The following is a 15,260-nucleotide window of genomic DNA, read 5'->3' on the forward strand; positions in this document are numbered from 1 at the left end:
AGTGTCACGAACTCCTTTATCTCCAAAATTCCCACTAGTAACTTTAACTCTTCATTCAATCCTTCTTCAAATCTTTTGCACATAGCAACCTCATCAGCCACACACTCCGAGCATACCGACTAAGTCTTACGAACTCATGTTCAGATTCAGATCTGATCATACGGCCTTGCTTGAGTTCCAGAACTCCTTACGCTTCGATCGATGAACCGTTGACTAATATATTTCTTCCTAATTCGTTTGAAAGAAATCCCAAGTAACTTGTTCCTTTGGGACTATGGAAATCAAGGTCCTCCACCAATAGTAGGTGAGTCTCAAACAAAGATATAGCACACTTAAGACATTCATCGGTGTGCATGACAGTTCATCAAACACTCTAATGGTGTTATCAAGCGAACTTCGGCCCTTTCGGCATCGCTCGGTAACTCACGGCCTTAAACTCCCTCCCCCCACGTTTCCTAATCAAGTCCACGGTGGTTTACTCAACCTCACGGGATCGATGAATCGATGGCATCACGGGCTCTTGGGGTGGATTATTTAAATTCGGAATGGTTGGACACCGGATTGGTTCGGGCATATTGCGCGACCCACTCATTCATCATGGTGAAGAAGGCTTGTTTCGCCCTTCATTTTGATTATTCGCGGATGACCGAGGCTCAACAGGCGGTGTCCCTTGCGCAGAGCAGCCGCTACACTTTTAACGTCATCCGCCAAGGGTCTCTCTATCCGGGTTCCATCGCTAATCAAAACAAAAATTTCAACCGTCAGAAGTCATCACATTATTAAGCACTAAACATTTGGCATGTATAGCTAGACTCACACGCTCTATGGTAGTCCTAGAACCGACTAAACCATAGCTCTGATACCAATAAAATTGTAACACCCTAACTTCGTGACCGTCGCGGTGTCGGACACGAGGGGTTAACGGCCAAATCCTCTCAAGGTACCAACCAATTTGACATTACCAGTCAGGCTGGAAAACTGCGTCACCGTCGCCTTAAAAATCATATCTCGAGTTTCAAAACTCGGAAACTGGTTTCGTAAATTTTCCCTGAATTTAGACTCACATAAACATCCATGGATTTATTTCTAGAATTTTTGGTTAGGCCAATTGGTACAGTTTATTAGTTAAAGTCACCCATGTTACAGGGATCGACTGCTCTGACCTTCGCGCGTTACAACTTGAATATCTCTCTGTACAGGGCTTTAATACTGGTGCCGTTTGTTTCTAATGAAACTAGACTCAAAATGGAATCTGTAAATATAAGGCATGACTCCTAGTTATTTCTGGATAATTTATGGTAAATTTTCAAAGTCGCGACAGGGGACCCAGAAACCGTTCTGGCCCTGTCTCACGAGAACTTTAATATTTCTCAGTATACTGCTCATATGGTCATTTCATTTCGTCCATATAAAAATAGATTCATCAAGGTTAAATTTCATAATTTACTCACTATTTAATTCTACTTCTACTATTTTTAGTGATTTTTCAATCTCATCTCACTGCTGCTGTCTGCAACAGTTACTGCAGTAGACTATGCCAATTTCATGAATCTTTCCTTGGCCTTAATCATCCATCATACATGACACAAATTATGGGCACCATATCAAAATTAGAGTTTCTAAGACTCGTGGCTATAGGTTCTAGCATCCCACTCGACGACCACATAGGCCATTTTCACATGGCTTAAAGTTTACAACCCACAATTCGACAAAATATAATAGCCTATACATGCCAAATGTTCTTCAACAACGAAAACAATACCACAAGATTTCAGCGGTGTGATGACTTCAACGACGGTCCCGATCACGCAAACAATACGAGTCCGAGAGACCTAAAATGGGTGACAAGAAAACACCGAGTGAGTTTACAACTCAAGAAGTCATAAGCATTCATCAATCCACCGATAAAGTTACTACAACATGTACAACAAACGAGACTAGGTACTCATCCATATCGAATCTATACCATAATACCTCGGACCTTTCGGTCCAATCTCGTACCAAGTCATACATCCACATTTCATATTCTACACAACAAGATAATCGAAACATTTTACACATTAACTCATTTTCCAGCACAACCATACAATTTCAATCATCACATAGATTTAAGGCTTACCAAATTCAACCCCAAGCATGAACGTATTCTCTATTCGTCATGAGCTCGAGGTACTTACCGATCCGCTGTCCATACTCAACTCGATGGAGACACACCTCCATATATATAGAGTACGCACACACAATGCTTAATACTCAATTTCGCACACTTAGTGCCACGCAATTTAAGCCCGCACACATAGTGCCATACCCTTCGAGCTCGCACACCCAAGTCAGTATTTTTTCCAGCATGCACACTTAGTGCCATATATTTCCAGCATGCACACTTAGTGCCATATATTTCCAGCATGCACACTTAGTGCCAATCTCGTCATCGTACACACGTATTGCCCAAGACACTTAGTGCCGAAAGCAAACTTTCTACACATTTCACTATTTCTTTTACATTCAACAATTGTCATCACTCCATACACATACAATTTCATTTATATATATATATATATATAGCATCCCATTAAATACAATTGCATAGATTTTACAATCATTTAAGCAATATCAAGCATATGTGCTTAATGACTTACCTAGTGTTGGGCAAATAATTCCAAGTCGGCTACTCGTTGACCTTCGATTTCCCTTTGTTGGACGCCTCTCCTTTAGGATCTTGAGCTTAAACAAATAAATCAACTCATTCAATCGCTTGGGTACATATGTTGGTATCCACATTCTAATGATAATATAACATGCGAACGACATGGTAAAATTTTTATCTTGCTACCTTATGTTCTTGGCTATTCACCAATAGCCTTATGCAATTTACTATTCTATCAATAATCCAATCGCACATACACGTATACATATTCGTATATTAGATAACCATCCTTACTAACCACCCATTTTAGTTGATTTCATACAATCAAAGGCAATATCATAATTGGGTATACTTATATAGCCGAATGTGCTAAAATTGGTCTAACATCACCTATACCCTTGATTGAATGGCCGAATACTTATACTAGCAATTATAGTATCGATTTTATTCTTTCAAACACATAGTCCCATTCGGCCCTAACCATTTACTTAACGTATGTGTACAAATTCCATCTCAAGATTAGGAGTTGCAACTACAACTAGGTTACAACAATGCTCATCAATGACCGAATGCCTAAGCACAACTCTACTAAAATTTATCCAACATCATTAACTTTGCCTTTCACTATTTTTTTTCTAAACATCAAATACAAAGTAACTTACATGTATATATTAAACCAACCTTGCTAGCACAATATCCCTTAACCGAATATCATAAACCCAAGCCACATATATAGTTCATCAAGGCCTTTGATTGGCCACATTCGCACCCTCCCCATGAACAACCAAATTTCAACCTCCATTTAAAAGTATATGTACCAAGAGCTTCAACTACTTGGCCAAATACCAAGCCTCCAAACACCCAAATTTAATCCATGGGATGAATAGAACTTGAACTAATCACCTCGTTTATATCTAAATTTCCAAGGATTTCAAAGTGCTTACCTCTTCCTAAGCATCAACCAAGCGAATCATGCACAAAAGAAATCCTTCTTCTTCCTCCTTCAAGTCACGGCAATGGAGAATAGAATGAGCAAAAATTTTCTTTTTTTGTTTTCCTTGTTCAATACACGGCAATGGGGAGGGTAACCATACACACACTTTTTTTTTTGTTTCTCTTCCTACAACACCAATATAATAACAATTCTAACATCAACCATTAGCAAAACATGTTGGAAACATGTTCCCTGCCCATAACCTTGTCATGGCCGGCCACTCACCTTAGGAAGTGGGTTATTTGACATGCAAGGACAACTATTTTCCCACATGTATTAATAGGCCACCTTACAATTGCCTAGCACATTTCTAAATTTTCTCACATAAGTCCTATTTGAAAAAAAAATTCACTTACAATTACAAAATCCAAACATTCAATTTTTACACAAGTGTTTGTACATATAATGGGCATCAACTATGACGGTTAATTATTTTTATAACTCGGTTTAGTGGTCCCGAAACCACTTTCCGACTAGGGTCAATTTTGGGATGTCACAAAAAAGGTCATTTTTTAAAAAAAATTATAAAAATAGACCAATTTTTTTAAAAATTTACGAGAATAAGCCTTTATAAAGACTCAAAATGGCAATACTAATTTTCTTTTTAATTCAACGTGTTATCAATTAATATGAAAATAAAACTAACAAAGCATATCTTTATATATACCCAAAGTCTCATTTCCCTTGTTTTCTTAAGCAATGTGATATATGACACATGTGTATATATAGACTCATGAATATGTTTTCAGTTTGTTCCTAAACAATGTGGGATTCCTTCATCTTTTAACTAACAACATAAGATTAAAGGCTACACTATATTTTATAATTTTTTACAAAACAATTTCTATTTTTTATATGTTGTTAACATTTTCTCATATTATAAAATTATCTTTTGAGATCTTTAATCTTGTTGCATTTTAGAGTTGTTAGCATATACAAAAGGACTATTAAAAAAATAAATTACACATATGAAACTTGTACATGCAATAATCTTCTATTCAATTTTAAATGTCCGAAGTTAATATCTATGCAATTCTAATTTTTAAAATAATTTTTCATTATTTAAATTTAGGAGTTATACTTTTAATTTTTTTAATTTTTTATTTTATATTATGAATGTTTGATTAATAAATGGTGAGTATTTAGTACTCAAATAGTATATATTTTTGTAATTTTAAAAATTGATATATCTTTTTAAATATTTATTTGTTTTAATATTTTACTATACTCATTAATTTTTAATCCTAATTTTAATTTAATTTTCATCACCTAATGAATGCTTGATAAATTTATTTCAGATGTATTTTGACTAGTTAGATAATCTATTTAAACATAGTATATAATTATGTTAAATAAGTTTTTTTATAGAAATATATAATATACATAAAATATAATAATTATTTTTCATATTTTTATATCTAGATTAAATTACATTTGTAGTTACTTAACTATGATTTTTTGGCTATCGAATTATAAAACTTACAAAATGATAACTCAACTATTGGTAAATTTTAAATATTTATTTTTAATATTTTACCATACTCATTTTATATTTTATAAGTTTTTACTTATAGATTTTAAAAGTTTTATTTATAATGTCACAAATGTTAACTTTTGTAAAGAAATTTAAACTCTATAAGTAAAAAATATAAAATATAGTGTAGCTTTTAAACTTATGTTGTTAGTTAAAAGATGAAGGAATCCCACATTGTTTAGGAACAAGCTGCAAACCTATTTATGCGTCTATATATACACATGTCTCATATCTCACATTGCTTAAGAAAACAAGGAAAATGAGACTAAGGGTCTATATAAAGATCTACTTTGTTAGTTATATTTTTATATTAATTGGTGACACTTTGAAATAAAAAAAATGGAATTGGCACTGTGTGTCTTTATAAAAGCCTATTCTTGTAAATTTTCAAAAAAATGACCTATTTTTATAATTTAAAAAATATATTTTTTGAAAATTTAATTTGATAATGAGTAAAAGTTTGTGTCCACGTCAGTGTATTTTTGTTGCCACATCAGCAAAGTTTGTCAATGTCAATGTAATTTGTGCTGACATGGCAAAATCGCTCCTCCAAAGACGCGTTTTGCTAAAATTTCCCCCTAAAATGCACCTATGTGGACGCATTTTGCCAAAATCAACTCTTTACGGTAAATAATGCAAAAATTAGCCCATTTCTATAAATATACTTGGAAATGGACCTTTATATAGGTAAATTAGTCATCTTTCTTGATTAAAAAATTTTAGTCCCTCTATTAATTTTTTTTCACTAGAATTGTTAGCATAATTATAACAAATATAAACTAACTTTTTACCTCTCAACATTTATAGTTTTCTTTTATTAATTTAGTTATTACTCTTTAAAAATATATAAACAATTGCAAAAAGAAAAAAGTTTTATTTACTCCAAGTTTAAATATTAAATCAAAAATAAATCGATCATTCAATTAAAATTTCATGCATTTTATTGTTAAAACTCGGTCTTTGTACATCAACAAAGAGACACATAACATGCCACATGTTATTATTTGATTATTTCTTCAATTACATTAGTTTTAATAATAAAATGTATAAAATATTAACATAAATAACAAATTTTTTTCTTTAATTTAACACATAAATATAGAAGATAAAATATAATATGAATTTTAATATAAGTATTTTTTTTCCTACTTTGACCACTTTTGTCTATCGAATCTTAATAGTACTGTAGCGTGAAGTCATAGAGTAAAGTAGTGTAGCGCCAACTGGCTACGCCTTGACTGCTCCTTTTGTTTTGTCTGCTTGGTTTCATACGACGCGTTGTCTTCTGAAACACGGTTGTCGGTACTAGCCATATAGATCCAAATGTACCGTTAACCAAGTCATTTATGTTTCATTGTAATCAAATTTTTTGGTATTTTTAACTTGTATATGATATGTTAAACTGATAATTATATTTAAAATTAAACTATAATTATTAAATTAAGTGATTAAAAATTATATTCGTATATAATATATTTTTATGGATGTAAATGAAATGTATTTTCACATATATAATATTATAATACACTTAAAAATATCAATCAACTTGAAATGATATATTGAAATACATTTACTCGCCGGTATGATATTTACTAATGGAAAGCTATAGTTTGACTTTAGGTATTGAATAATTTTGGGACTCTATTTGATTTCTAAATATATTTTTATTCATATTGTAGAATTTTTTTATTTTTATTTTTAAAAATTAGAAAACATGTTTGATAAATAGAAATAAAATCTGATTTGAATAATGAAAATAACTCTTTTCTATTGAAGAAATAAAATAAATTTCTTTTTACATTTATATGAATTTAAATTAAGATGTCTAATTTAATATTTAAAAACTACTAAAAGAATATTTTTACTGTTTATGTGAACTTGAATTGTGGGCAATTTATTTAAAGTTAAAATCTTTATTTCCATCATTTTTCGTGAAAATAATGAAAATAAATTTTAAATTTTTTACATATTTTCATTTTAAAAATTAATTTTAAAATTTCCAATTAAAACACATTTTTAAAAATATTTGTATTTTCAGAAAGTAAAACAAATCTATTTCTTAAAATTAAATTAAAAAATGGAGTCTTAAATTTGAACTCTCCTTTTTTTTTTTTTTTAATAACGAAATTTTGGAATATATTTTAAACTTTTGCAAAATATAAAACTAAAACCCAAGCAAAGTGTAAAAACCGATTGAAATCCTAAAAAAAGAAAAAGGGAAACCTACTTTTAAGTTCGTCGTCTTTCACATCTTTCTAGGTAAGAAAGTCTCTAACTGAAGGTGAAACCTGATTTTGGATCTACCTCGCTAAGGCTTAAGGCCCTCATGGTATAAACTTAACCCTTAGCTACTCAACTTTCTTTTTCATTCTTATATAAAAATTAATTTTAATATTTTTGCCAATCATAAGAATACAAGTTAAATTTTTTTATATTTTTTGATATTATATAATATTATTAACTTTTAAATATATTTAACATTAATACAATTTAAATTTATTATTTAATATTTTCTACATTTACTATAAAATGAATTTATTCTGATATTATGTCTTTAGTTTCAGTTCATCACTAGCTACAATCCCTATTTTTAATTTCGTTCAAGGGATTGCGTAATCAAAATTAAGCATTTATATAAAATCATATTTAAAAATAAAAAAAAAATTGACCTGTATATATTTGTGGGCTTCATTCATTTGTTATTGTGAATCATAGATGCAAAGTTGGAACTTTACTTTATATAATCGAACTTGAAAATAAGGAAAAGATGATGATAGTGTAAATATTTTGTGGAAAAAATATATGAAAGTGAGACAAGGTTGGTGTTCCATGTTGTATTAAATTTAGACAAGGTCCGTTTCAAAGAAATCCAAAGCCTTCCAATTTTTGTTATTCTAGTTCCAAGATCTTTTTCATATATGCTTATGTAAGTAAGAAAATTGAATGCCAAATAACCAATTGACTTATAAATTCTGTTTATTTTATTAAAATTTTCAGGATAAAAAGCTAAGAACAAATATCTGACGTAGTGATAAAAAGTTGTGGACACGATGTTCCAGAAAGAATAGAGAAAGTGAGTTAGTGCCAGCTTGACAACGCAACCTGTGGGTTTCAGAAACGCCGACGGTTCGCTGAGTCAGCACGGATTCTATGTGTATGGATAAGCTATCTGTAGAAATTTTGTTAACCCAACCGATCTAACTCCGGTTGAGTTAACTCTATAAATACCCTTCAACCATGTCCCTGTTTTCCCCAACTTTAATTTCTTCAACCGCAAATCCAACAGTCAACCATCATGGCTTTCGCATCTTCTGCATTGGCTTCTTTCACCTCTTCCTCTCCACATTTCATGGGCCATAAGGTTTCCATCAAAGAACCGAGCTCCATGCCGGCACGTGTTCATTTTCCGCAACTTCGCGTCTCCGCCGCTTGTGCGTCGACGGCTGAGAGAACGGTTTCCCACATTGCTTGCCCATCGTCACTGTACGAGGTATTGGGGATTCAGATTGGCGCCACGAGTAAGGAAATCAAGGCTGCTTACCGGAGACTGGCGCGCGTTCTACACCCTGATGTCTCGGCTAATGGTCGAAACGACGTCGCTGCCAACGAGTTCATCAAAGTACATGAAGCCTACTCTACGCTATCGGATCCTGAGAAACGGGCGGATTATGATCGAACGTTGTTGTTCAGGCCAAGGCGGTCCTTTTCTGTTTCCGTCGAATCGATGGCCGGTCCAACGTTTTCTGGGTTTTCTGGTTATTCGAAACGAACATGGGAAACCGATCAATGTTGGTGATACTTGAGATAAACTGTGAAATCCATAGATGGATTTTGGTTTATTTTCATTCTTTTTGGCTTTTGGGGAATTACTGATTTGGTGCTAATTTCGCCTGTAAATATAGAAATATGTTAACTAAAACAAGGCTGTTTTTTTTTTTTATAGCCCGGGTTTAAAGATTAGAATTTTGTGTTATGCTTTTAGTGCTCTGTTTCTTATACTGCAAAATCCCAGTACGCATCTCAAATCTGCATATTGTAGTTGAAATTCAAGCTTAAATTGCAACAGAAAAAAAAGAGAGCTTAGATTCCAAAACAAGCAATTCAAATTTCGGACTGTCATATAATAAAGTGGTTTGATTCCCAACAATGAATGATGAAAAGATAATACCTTCGGCTGCCAAAGATGGTAAACTTATACAATGGGCAGATTTGAGTTGAGCATTTGCAAAAAAACCTGTTCTGTACACACATTACAAATCCAAATAGACTATTCCTACTCAGCCCAAAAAGACATAAAAGCCCCGCCTCCAAGACTCCTCTATAATGAAACTGTTCCTCTGCCAAAAACGAAAAATTCCCGAAATTTCTTCCTCTCTATGGCAGATCCAGGCCTCTTGTCATCCTCCTCCACCGCCATTATCACTGACCTCGGCATTCGGCCTTCTAGGTAAGTGGATTCATTTCGCTTCAAACCCTCTCTTGCAACTGCATGTGCCGTTCCATTTCCCGTTCTAGAAATTTTCTTGAACCAGCATCCGTCAAATATTTTACTTAAAAGACTTTTATATCAGAAATATAACAACTTAATACTGATCTATCTTCTTCTTCGTTTTGGACTTCTTTAATAACACTGAGAGCGTCGCCTTCAACCACTACCCGACGAAATCCCAACTCCAACCCCGTCTGAACTGCCTGTAAACAGGCAATCTTCTAACTTATACAATGGGCAGATAGAAGTCTACCGATTTTGCCCCTTCGCTTTGCGTCATTTATTTGATGACGTTTTGATTTTAGAAAGTTCAATTATCAGCTCAACTCGTCAATTCTTGCCTCAAAACAGGTCGTATGGTTCAAATTTGAATGTAGAGTCAATTCCTTTCTACTGGATCTTGTAATATTTCTTTTTCAGTCCGTTCGGTTTTAGCTATGATGCCCAAGCCCAACTGCTAACACCACCCAATAAACAAAATATCCATTCCCCCTAGTTTGGGCCTACAGCGAAATATCTGTAAGAAAAGATAAACGAGGAGGCGTGTTGCAACTTTAACGATCTACCAATACCATATACCATCATTGTCTTCCTCCAGGCGGCCTGGCAACTGTTACCGGAGCATGGCACGGTTGATACGGTCTCTAAGGCAATGGCCGCCATTGCAGCTGCAGCAGCAGTACCACTGCTGCTCTCGGATACTAACAGTATCAACTAAAACTCCCTCCCATTGTTTCTCTTTCGCCACTTCAACTTCCTCCCGTCGGAACGCTCGTCTCCGCCCACGCGGAGCCAGATTACCCAATGCCCCATCTACATCTGATCTCAGAGAAAACGAAATCAGCGACGACTCGGAATCCGATGTTAAGAAGAGCCGCAACCAGAAGAAGCGCGAGGCTCGTCGCGCCGTCCGTTGGGGCATGGACCTCGCTTCCTTCTCAATCCCTCAAATCAAACTTATCCTCAGGTACAGTGCAACCTACGAACAAATATTTATTAAAAAACAACATTTTTAAACTTTTCAAATCAAATGGTATAATACTGAAAGCTAACATCTTTGTTTATTTTAATTTCTTTTGCGGCGTGGATGTTTAGAGCCTCTTCTCTCGAACAAGATGTTTTCGATGCTTTAATGCTAGTTAAGGTACTTAAGGAAGTGCAAATTTTATAACTGGAGCTGCTTAGTAGTTCGTTGGAAAATATGTTATTGTAGACAAGGTGTTTGTGTTTTTGTTGCAGAGACTAGGGCCTGATGTTCGAGAGGGAAAGCGAAGGCAGTTCAATTATATTGGTAAGAAAAGTATATTGGAAGTCAATCGATTCGCGTTCCTTTATGGATTGCGGTGAATGCTTTATACTTATATTTTGTGTTAGGGAAACTGCTGAGAGAAGTAGAGCCTGAATTGATGGAAGCCTTGATCCAGGCTACAAAAGTAGGTGACCAGAAAACATTGCAGGCTTTAGCTGGTTCAGAGACACAAATCATTGAAGAAGAAGATGATGAAGAAGAAGATGATAATGACGATCAATTTGAATATAGTGTAATTCAAGTTTTGATTTGAAGACTTATTGTAGGCTTAAACTGATTACACTTACATGTATATTCTCTTACTATATGTGCTATTTTTTTTACATGCAGCAGTCACAGGAGTTTGTTAACACTGCAAATAGATGGTTTGATGGGTTGATCAGCAAGGACATTGAAATTACTAATGAAGTATTTTCAGCTAGCAGTGTCGATTTTGATCGTCAGGTAAGCAAACCAAGTAAACTGTTTCTCATTTGTTGCCAAATATCTTTGAATCAAGAATGTGCTAAACCCGAATTTTAAAGCAAAGTGAGAACCTTGCTTTGATCAATATGTACCATTGGAGGCAGGAGGCTAGTTAGGCAAGCAAATTCATCTAAATTCTTCACCTTCAAATTGCTTCACTGCCCTGCATGAACAACTTAAATGTTGCATCGCTCAAAAGTCAAATTGTTGTTTATTTTTTTTTTTGTTTTTATGTTATTTTGGATAAGTAACAGACTTTATTTATCCAAGAAGCTGTTAGATACGCAACTTAGAGCATCTCAACTGACTTGAACGTAGAGGGATTTAAACCCCAGGCATTAGAAAGATGATTGAATATGTTGCAGTGCTCATTAGACCAGCACGCAAGCCATAAGCATACTGCATCATTGATAGTTTATATAGCCAAGTACCACTGCCACTGTTGCCAGTTCTGAGGCTAATTTGATACATATTCCGTGCTATCCTACCACTTCCCTTGTTGCCAATTCTGAGCCAAATCTGATAGGAACTTTCAAGCTATCCTAGGAATAATTGAAATAGGAGCCTTTCCTTTGAGCATGGCAACGGCTGAGTGCAGCTTGTCATCCCAAGCTGCTGCTGCTCTGTTTGTCCTGCGAAGTTGCTTGATATCTTGCCGTATTGATTTTTAATCGAGTTGGGTTCTTTGACAGGAATTGCGTAAACTTGTTCGAAAAGTGCAAACGAGTCAAGAACAAAGCCAAAATGTTAGTGAAGAAGACAAGGCAAAAATAGAAGCAGCAGTAAGGAGTGCCAGAAAGTCCCTCACCCGTTTTCTTCGTACCCTCGCCAAGCAATTGACTACAGAAAGTTTTGATTAATATGATCTGTAATATCATTATTTTGTACCATAGTTAATTTTTTTCTTATGCATTTTATATTGCATACGATTAAAGTCTTAGAAATTGCAAAATCATAGAGGCCATCAAGCATGTTCTGCTGACCAACCAATACGGTGAAAAGAACACTTATGATTATTGATGTCAGTATTTTCTTTTTCAGTGGGTGTCCATCTCTTGCAGTGTCGAAAAGAACACTTCCTTAATTTGTTGTAGAGCCTTCTATTTCTAAACCACTATTTTTGTATTTATTCACAAAATTTTACATGTAAATATCAAGTTGGAGGAAATAAAATTAAAATCTCAGCCAAACTCAGCAACTCATCTCAAAATCCGGTAGAATAGACACAGTAGCAACTTACTTTTTTAGTTTGGTCCACAATCATTGACGTTTGTTTCCGAAAGCTTAATAACCAAAAATATCTATATATATCTCCATTGAAGAATGTCACAATTTCTGAACAAGAAGGAAGAGCGTTCAAATTTGCCTATCCCCTTCCTCTTCTTCATGGCTCAAATTACATTTATTGCTGCTGTTTGTGCTCTTCTTCTATCACAGTCCTTTATATCAGGTAATTTCATTTCGGGAACATTGAATGATGTTTCATCAGTTTTTTTAGTTAACTATCAGATTTTGGTTTCACTTTTTTTTTTTTACCGGTTTTCATTACACTGTGAACAGGAGTGCAAGGAACAAGCTTTACCATAGTAAACAAATGCAATTACGTGGTATGGCCTGGAGTTCTCTCAAACGCGGGAGTTTCCGCAATTTCCACCACAGGTTTCACTCTCCGAAGAGGTGAATCCAAAACCATTAGCGCACCGGCATCATGGGGAGGTCGTTTTTGGGGAAGGACCCATTGCTCCCAAGATTCCGCCGGTAAATTCTCATGTTTGACGGGCGATTGTGGTTCCGGGAAGCTAGAATGTTCAGGGAACAGCGCTGCTCCGCCTGCCACTTTGGCTGAATTTACCTTGGACGGTGCCGGGTGTCTTGATTTTTTCGATGTGAGTTTGGTTGACGGTTACAACGTCCCTATGTTGGTGGTTCCCCACGGCGGCACAGGGCAAAACTGTACCTACACTGGCTGCGTGGTGGATCTAAATGACTCGTGTCCTTCAGAGCTGAAGGTGATGAAGAGAGAGGGCGGAGATGGGGTGGCATGCAAGAGCGCTTGCGAGGCCTTCCGCCAGCCTCAGTACTGTTGCAGCGGTGCGTATGGGACACCGGACACTTGCAAGGCGTCATCGTACTCGGAGGTGTTTAAGAGAGCTTGCCCACGCGCCTACAGCTATGCGTATGATGATAAAAGCAGCACATTTACATGTGCCAAAGCTGATTACACCATTACTTTCTGTCCTTCGCCGAACACTAGGTAAAATCATTTAATCCCTCCAAAAATTTAAACTTGTGTTAAAGCCATAAAAGAGTGAACTTTTCACGTGGCTCTGGGAAAACCAATAACTTGCCATCATCTTTTAAGTTATGTCGGCTTTTGGCGCATTTTCTCATAGAGATAGCAACGCCCCATTTTTTTCTCTTCCCACTTCTAACTTGTTCTTTCAAATCCGATCTTATTTTAAATTTCAACACTTAATTTGAGGTTTTTTTTTTTTACTCTAAATATCTAATTAAATAGTTAAAAAGTGTTATAAACATATCTAATTAAATAGTTAGAAGTGTTATTATAAAGTTCTAATTAAAAAAATATAAAATTAGAAGAGAGGTATTTTGGTAATTTTCTAGTACATCAATCCAAATATCCAATGGGCTAAGGATAGGCATCCGATTCTGATACAAAGCCAGTAGATTGAGACAAATGCTTTGTTTTGTCCAACTCGACAGCTGACATTCATCAAAGAATCTATTATTGTAGTTTCGTGTCTCCAGTGAAGGTCGACGGAAAGATGTTAGAGTTTTTGCTGTTACGTTACGTTGCATTAATTTTGGGTGGGGTTTTTTAACGGTTAGTTTTCCGGTATGTAAAATGGCAGTCAGAAATCATCATCAGAAGGGCAGAACACGGAAACACCATCAACAACGACTCTAATCAACAGCACAATGGTATACGAAGGTGCATTGGACGAAAGTACAGCATCACCCTCCATTTTCACCCACGTGTTCGGATCACAAGCAATTGCTGTAACCTTCACCATCACAATCGCCATTTCTTGCTCATGCCAACTACTCTTTTAACTTAATTTCTCTAGGATAGGGACCGTTACATATATTTACAATACAAGTCATATTTTCTAGCCTTTTCTCTTTTAAGTATATATTATAGGAGGGGATGGGATTCATTTCAATGTAGGTTTTCACCTTCAGGGAATCTATTACTTACATTATGTATACTTCCAGAGAGAAAAATTTTAAAATTATAACTTTTTTTCTTGATATTTTATGCATTGTAGTCAACAAGGGGTACTTACCCAAATTTCATTTTGTTTTTATCCGTTCAACTTGTATTTTTTATATCGGTTTATGTTTGAGATTTGTGGTTGCCCCTCTCAATTACAAGTGTTCAAATTTTAGTTAAAATTGAATTAATCGACTGAAATATCTAATTTGGTTACTCAATTGGTTAACCGGTCTAGTTTAATCGAAGGTTGGTTAAATGTTTTTTGAAATTTCTGTTAATGGTTAATTCGATTCAGAATCGAATAATTAACCGAACTTAATAAATAATATTATATATTATATATATTAGGCTATTACTAATTTAGTTAATTCGGTTAAATGAACATTATCAATTTATTTATTTTATACTTATTTTAATAAAAAACAAAATATATAAATTTTGGTTAATTTATTGGTAATAGAATTAATCGAAATATTTTAATTCTGTTAAATTTTCTTAAACAAAATTCAGTTCGATCAATAGTTGAATGATTAAAAAATTTAGTTGATTTGATTAATACTAATCGGTTCGATTAACTGTTTTAA

General features: G+C 34.5%; 3 protein-coding genes across 4 annotated transcripts; all 3 read left to right on the top strand.

The window, feature by feature from the left end:
- The first annotated feature begins 8,394 nt into the window (after positions 1–8,394).
- Positions 8,395–9,097, top strand: LOC108469650 (chaperone protein dnaJ 11, chloroplastic-like). The gene has a single exon (XM_017770615.2). It carries the CDS (start codon positions 8,471–8,473, stop codon positions 8,969–8,971), a length of 501 nt encoding a protein of 166 aa, XP_017626104.1. The 5' UTR covers positions 8,395–8,470; the 3' UTR covers positions 8,972–9,097.
- A 1,084-nt stretch (positions 9,098–10,181) lies between these two features.
- On the top strand, positions 10,182–12,522 carry LOC108469649 (uncharacterized). 2 transcript variants are annotated; one of them, XM_017770613.2, is made up of 6 exons: positions 10,182–10,631; positions 10,760–10,808; positions 10,904–10,955; positions 11,039–11,205; positions 11,304–11,417; positions 12,131–12,522. In XM_017770613.2, exons 1-6 carry the CDS (start codon positions 10,288–10,290, stop codon positions 12,296–12,298), a joined length of 894 nt encoding a protein of 297 aa, XP_017626102.1. In that variant the 5' UTR covers positions 10,182–10,287; the 3' UTR covers positions 12,299–12,522. The 2 variants fall into 2 exon arrangements, with proteins under 2 accessions (XP_017626102.1, XP_017626103.1); XM_017770614.2 differs by having other exon boundaries at positions 11,307–11,417.
- A 225-nt stretch (positions 12,523–12,747) lies between these two features.
- On the top strand, positions 12,748–14,751 carry LOC108469648 (pathogenesis-related thaumatin-like protein 3.5). Its single transcript, XM_017770612.2, has 3 exons — positions 12,748–12,888; positions 12,999–13,692; positions 14,312–14,751. Exons 1-3 carry the CDS (start codon positions 12,762–12,764, stop codon positions 14,511–14,513), a joined length of 1,023 nt encoding a protein of 340 aa, XP_017626101.1. The 5' UTR covers positions 12,748–12,761; the 3' UTR covers positions 14,514–14,751.
- Positions 14,752–15,260: the final 509 nt, after the last annotated feature.

Source organism: Gossypium arboreum, chromosome 1 (genome assembly GCF_025698485.1).
Source record: "Gossypium arboreum isolate Shixiya-1 chromosome 1, ASM2569848v2, whole genome shotgun sequence".
Lineage (NCBI taxonomy): Eukaryota > Viridiplantae > Streptophyta > Magnoliopsida > Malvales > Malvaceae > Gossypium > Gossypium arboreum.

Excerpts from the sequence above, each read along its gene's own strand:
- LOC108469650 (XM_017770615.2), top strand. The coding sequence starts at position 8,471 with ATGGCTTTCGCATCTTCTGCATTGGCTTCTTTCACCTCTTCCTCTCCA.
- LOC108469649 (XM_017770613.2), top strand. The coding sequence starts at position 10,288 with ATGGCACGGTTGATACGGTCTCTAAGGCAATGGCCGCCATTGCAGCTG. Across the intron at positions 10,632-10,759 it reads CAAATCAAACTTATCCTCAG|AGCCTCTTCTCTCGAACAAG; the intron begins GTACAGTGCAAC and ends GTGGATGTTTAG. Across the intron at positions 10,956-11,038 it reads AAGGCAGTTCAATTATATTG|GGAAACTGCTGAGAGAAGTA; the intron begins GTAAGAAAAGTA and ends ATTTTGTGTTAG.
- LOC108469648 (XM_017770612.2), top strand. The coding sequence starts at position 12,762 with ATGTCACAATTTCTGAACAAGAAGGAAGAGCGTTCAAATTTGCCTATC. Across the intron at positions 12,889-12,998 it reads ATCACAGTCCTTTATATCAG|GAGTGCAAGGAACAAGCTTT; the intron begins GTAATTTCATTT and ends CACTGTGAACAG. Across the intron at positions 13,693-14,311 it reads TGTCCTTCGCCGAACACTAG|TCAGAAATCATCATCAGAAG; the intron begins GTAAAATCATTT and ends GTAAAATGGCAG.